Genomic DNA, 4,771 nt, shown 5'->3' with positions numbered 1-4,771 from the left:
TGTGTGTGTGTGTGTGTGTGTGTGGGCGGGTGTGCGCGTGCGTGCGTAACATCGCGCGTGTGTGTGTGTTGGGTGTGTGTGTGTGTGTGTGTGTGTGTGTTGTGTGTGTGTGTGTGTGGTGTGGTGTGGTTTTGTGTTGTGTGTGGTGTGTGTGTGTGTGTGTAATGTGTGTGTGTGTGTGTGTGTGTGGTGTGTGTGTGTGTGTGTATGTGGTGTGTATGTGTGGGCGGTGAGCGCGTGCGTGCGTACATGCCGCGCATGTGTGTGTTTGTGTGTGTGTGGTGTGTGGTGTGTTGTGTGTGTGTCGTGTGTGTGTGTGTGTGCGTGTGCGTGCGCGTGTGGCGTGTGCGTGAGCGTGTGCGAGTGCGCGCGCGCATGTGTGTGTGTGTGTGTGTGTGTGTGTGTGTGTGTTGTGCGCGTGCGTGCGTACTTGCGCACGAGGCGTTGGTGTGTATGTGTGTGTGTGTGCGTGTGCGTGTGCGTGCGCGTGTGCGAGTGTGCGTGTGCGTGTGGCGTGTGCGTTGCGAGTGGCGCGCGCCGCGCCTGTGTGTGTGTGTGTGTGTGTGTGTGTGTGTGGTGTGTGTGTGTTGTGTGTATTTGTGTGTGTGTGTGGCGTGCGTGCGTGTGTGTGTGTGTGTGTGCGTGCGTGGCGTGTGTGTGGTGTGTGTGTGGGGTGTGTGTGTGTGTGTGTGTGTGTGTGTGTGTGTGTGTTGCGCGCACGACGCATGCTTATACGCGTTGGCGGCGCTGTTTCGCTGGCGGACTCGCGTGGTTCGTATTAATAATTAAGCCCGCTTTGCCAATTTTAATGCTCGACTAATTAAGGAGCCGTAAATTAACTCGGCCATCACGCGCGTTGGCTGGCTTCATATACCTCTAACTTACTCTCTCTCTCTAAAATCTCTCTCTCTGTCCTCTCTCTCTCTCTCTCTCTCTGCTCTCTCTCGTCTGCTTCTCTCTCTCTCTCTCTCTGCTCTGTCACACTCTTTTCACTGCCGCTCACATACACACTTTCTCTCTATTTCTCTCGCGCGCCTCCTCGTCCTCGGCTTTGTCTCTCAAACACCCCCATATCCCTCTCTCCGCCTTCTCTCCTTCTCTCTCGTCTCTCTTTGCTCTCTCTCTCTCTCTCTGCTCTCTCGCTCTCGTGCGCAGCGCGCATCTCTCTGCTCTCGCTTTCATCTCCGTTCTCTTGCCATGTCTGTCTCGTCACTCTTCTTCATCGCCCCCTCTGCTTCTCTCCGAATGGCTTCTTTCCCTTCATATGCACGCCCTTAGCCTGCGGCATTATAAAACCGCTCTACACGTACCCTCTGCTCCTCTGAGCTACGCGTGGGCGCACTGAGACAACTCTAGCAGCCAATTATCAATATTGATTTCAACGTCAAATTGCCGCGTCAATGGGCGCCGTATATAGCGTCTACAGCAGACCGTTGGGTCGAGCGATCCCCGTTGAGGGCCTTAAGTTTCGGAAGGCTGGGGATTAATCTGTTATGCACGGGGTGTTAATCTATTTGGCATCGGTGAGAGGAGTGGATGTAGCGATAGGCATGCATTCCGCGTGCGCATGTATTTGCGCTCTACGGACGAATTTACTTCTGCATCTGAGTATTGAAGCGAGTGCATATGATTTGTGATTGGCCCGTTAGTGTGGCTCGGGGCAGCGCTGCTGCTGCTGCTGCTGCTGATGATGATGATGATGATGATGATGCTGGCTATTCGCTGCTGATGCTGCTGGCTGATGATGCTGTGGTGTGTGCTGCTAGCTGTTGTTTGCGGCTGCTGGTCTTGCTTTCTTTGCTACTACTAGTGCTACTGTTATTGTTCTTGCTGCTGCTACTTGTTGGTTGGCTGCTGCTGTTTACTGTTGTTCATGTTTGCTGCTGCTGAGCCTGTTGTTGTTGTTGCTTCGCTGCTGCGTTGGCTGTTGCTTGCGGCTGCTTGATGAATGATTATGATGCTGCTACTGTTGCGTGCTGCTGACGCTGTGCACTGCTGCTGCGCGCAGGCTTCTGTTGCTGATGTTGTTGCGCTGCTGCTGCTTCTGTTGCTGATGTTGCTGCTGCTACTTCTACGTATGTACAACTGCTGCGGTCTGCTTGCTGCTGCTGTTTCTGCTGGCTGCTGCTGCTGCTGCTGCTGCTGCTGCTGGCTTGCTAGTGTATTAATAGTATTGTTAGTTGCAACAGATCTGGTTACTGTTGCCGCTCGCTTTACGCGCAGCACGATGTTTGCAGCGGCAGAACTTCAGCGCAGTGGAACACATCGAATGTTGAGTAAATCGGGTGTTCGCGACAAGCTAGAGCCTAAGTGCTAAGTGCTACGGCTGAAATATAACTCTATTGTCGTTCAATCGGCTGGCTTCACATTTCAAAATTTCTCTCTCTCTGCTCTCTGCCTCCTCTCTCTCCTCTCTGCGTCTGCTCGTTCTCCTCTCTCTCTCTCCTCTCTCTCTTTCTCTCGACCTGTCTCTCTCTCTCTCTCCTCTCTGCTCTCTCTCTTATACTATATATATATATAATATATATCATATATATCGCGTCACGTGTGATGTAAGACGGGTTCGTTTTAATGTTTCATATAATAATACTGTCCTAATATCTTGACTGGCGGTGTTAGTGGTGAACGCGGAAAACGCCTGTACACATATGAGATCGACCGTCAAGCAGAATCCCGCCAGAACTCGCAGCATAAGCCACCGGCAGTAAATCTACGCAGTTGTCACGCTGCTGCTACTATACTACAGCCGACACATACACGATCATATACAGCTAAGCTCCCGTCTATATGAACCCACGCACGGCGCGTAAATTTACTCGCTTCCCGCCGCGACTCTTTGCACAGGATCGCGCACAAAACGCTAATGACGTCACGCCGTTTACTCTGACAACCGCTTTGCCCCGGAAAAGCGATTACGACAAGCAGCAAGCGTTCGCATTAAACGAGCGTTTATGTGACGCGCCCTTTCCCCTCGAAACGATTTTCGATATGAATTTATATCACGTATAATATATCTACATGGAGCTTAACTGTGGCTGCTGTCGTTAAAAACGCTGTATAAATACATAAATGTTGCGGGAATGTTTAGAAAAAGTGTCAATTTACGAATGCAGTGTACGGCACCGTACATATTGCCGCACCTGCTGTGGGTGACATATCGTATGACTGTGACTGCTACAGTGTGCGGGGGTGTAGATTTCTTCCCGCTTTCTATCCGCGGTTTGTCGCATCCAAAGTGAGCGCTTGGTGTTTTGCAGATCTGTGTAAGATGTATCCGGTGCGGATCCAGCCAACGTTCACATCCGAGCAGTACCGACTCACGGGAGATTACATGCTGAAGGTCACCTCCCAAGGTCTCGCCGTCTATCGACCCGGAAGTGACGCCGAGGTCATGTACTGGCCGCTAAAGCACATCCGCAAGTTCAAGAACCACGAGCCGCGGACGCCGCGTCACCAGATCAGTATCGTTACGCTGGAGACCGGCAGGTAGCGCTAGTTGTCCTGTGTAATGTCGACGCGCCTACGCAGCAGCGTTTTGTGCGCGCGCAAAATCACATCACTGACATGTATTAGATCTCATACTGATTTAGGGCCAATACATATCAGTTAATGTAACTCGGTTATTGTGCCCGACTTTACCGCTTCTATAGTAACTGCTTCTTTAAGGGCTTCTTACGAGATCCTATTGACATTGTATATTATTATTCACACACACAGGACATGACACACAACTCTCTTAGCCCCGCACCGGTGCACATCATAAGTATCTATGGTGTGCATGATGTGATGATGTGTCCCCTGAAATCCACGCACGCCAGCTCTAGCTCGGTTATATTATGTTACGCGTAATTTCATTCCGAGTAAATTTCTTTTCGCCATCATATATTTTGATTACATCTTATCGCCGATGGCATACTATTCAACGTGTTTTACCGCGAATATAATTCAAGTTACGATATTCTTTATTGATAACACTCAACGAAATTCTGTCTGAGAAGTATAGGTATATTCATAATGACATAGAAGTATAGGTATATTCATAATTACATAGAAGCCGACGATTTCTTCTCGTATAAATGTGATGGAATTTCACCCGCATGCTACGTTTTTGAACTGATTAATATTTTTCAGTATATATTCGCTATATTTCTGTAGCTATAATGTATCTATCCACCCATCTATCTATCTATCTATATATATATATATATATATATATATATACATATATCCGTCACGTGTCATGTAAGACGGGTTCGTTTATGTTTCATATAATAATAGTTCGCGTAATTTCTTTCTTGCTCCCATATATTGCGAATAGATATTATTATAGAAAACAATCTTGTTCAAATTCCTCATGGAGACTATAATGAACGACCACGTATCCGATTAATATAGAGCTGATATGAAGTTATGTCCGGGAATTAAAGTGTGTTCAGAGATGCATAAACACTACCGTCGCCATATTTTTCGATAACTGTCAGTAGGTTTTATATTCTATTCTCCTCCCCCCTCACACACACACACACACACGCGTACGTGCACGCGCGCACGCACCCATGTACGCACGCTCGCGCTCACCCACACCCACACACACACGTATACGTGCACGCGCACACATACACACACATGTGCGCGTGCACGCACACACGCACGCATGTACGCACGCACGCGCGCACCTAAACGCCATCCAACACTCACACGTGCACACACACACACACGCACGCGCGCACGCACACACGCGCACACACACACACACACACACAAACACACA

General features: G+C 49.1%; 1 protein-coding gene across 1 annotated transcript in view; it reads left to right on the top strand.

The window, feature by feature from the left end:
- The window catches only part of LOC106815904, a 51,557-nt gene that overhangs the window by 41,188 nt on the left and 5,598 nt on the right, over nt 1-4,771 (top strand). Inside the window, exon 4 of the mRNA XM_014820431.1 lies at nt 3,258-3,486. Within this exon, the coding sequence (XP_014675917.1) occupies nt 3,258-3,486 (229 nt within the window). The remainder of the gene's footprint in view (nt 1-3,257; nt 3,487-4,771) is intronic.

The sequence above is a fragment of the Priapulus caudatus genome, unplaced genomic scaffold (genome assembly GCF_000485595.1).
Source record: "Priapulus caudatus unplaced genomic scaffold, Priapulus_caudatus-5.0.1 Scaffold1232, whole genome shotgun sequence".
Lineage (NCBI taxonomy): Eukaryota > Metazoa > Priapulida > Priapulimorpha > Priapulimorphida > Priapulidae > Priapulus > Priapulus caudatus.
This window is presented reverse-complemented; position numbering and strand designations above follow the sequence as displayed.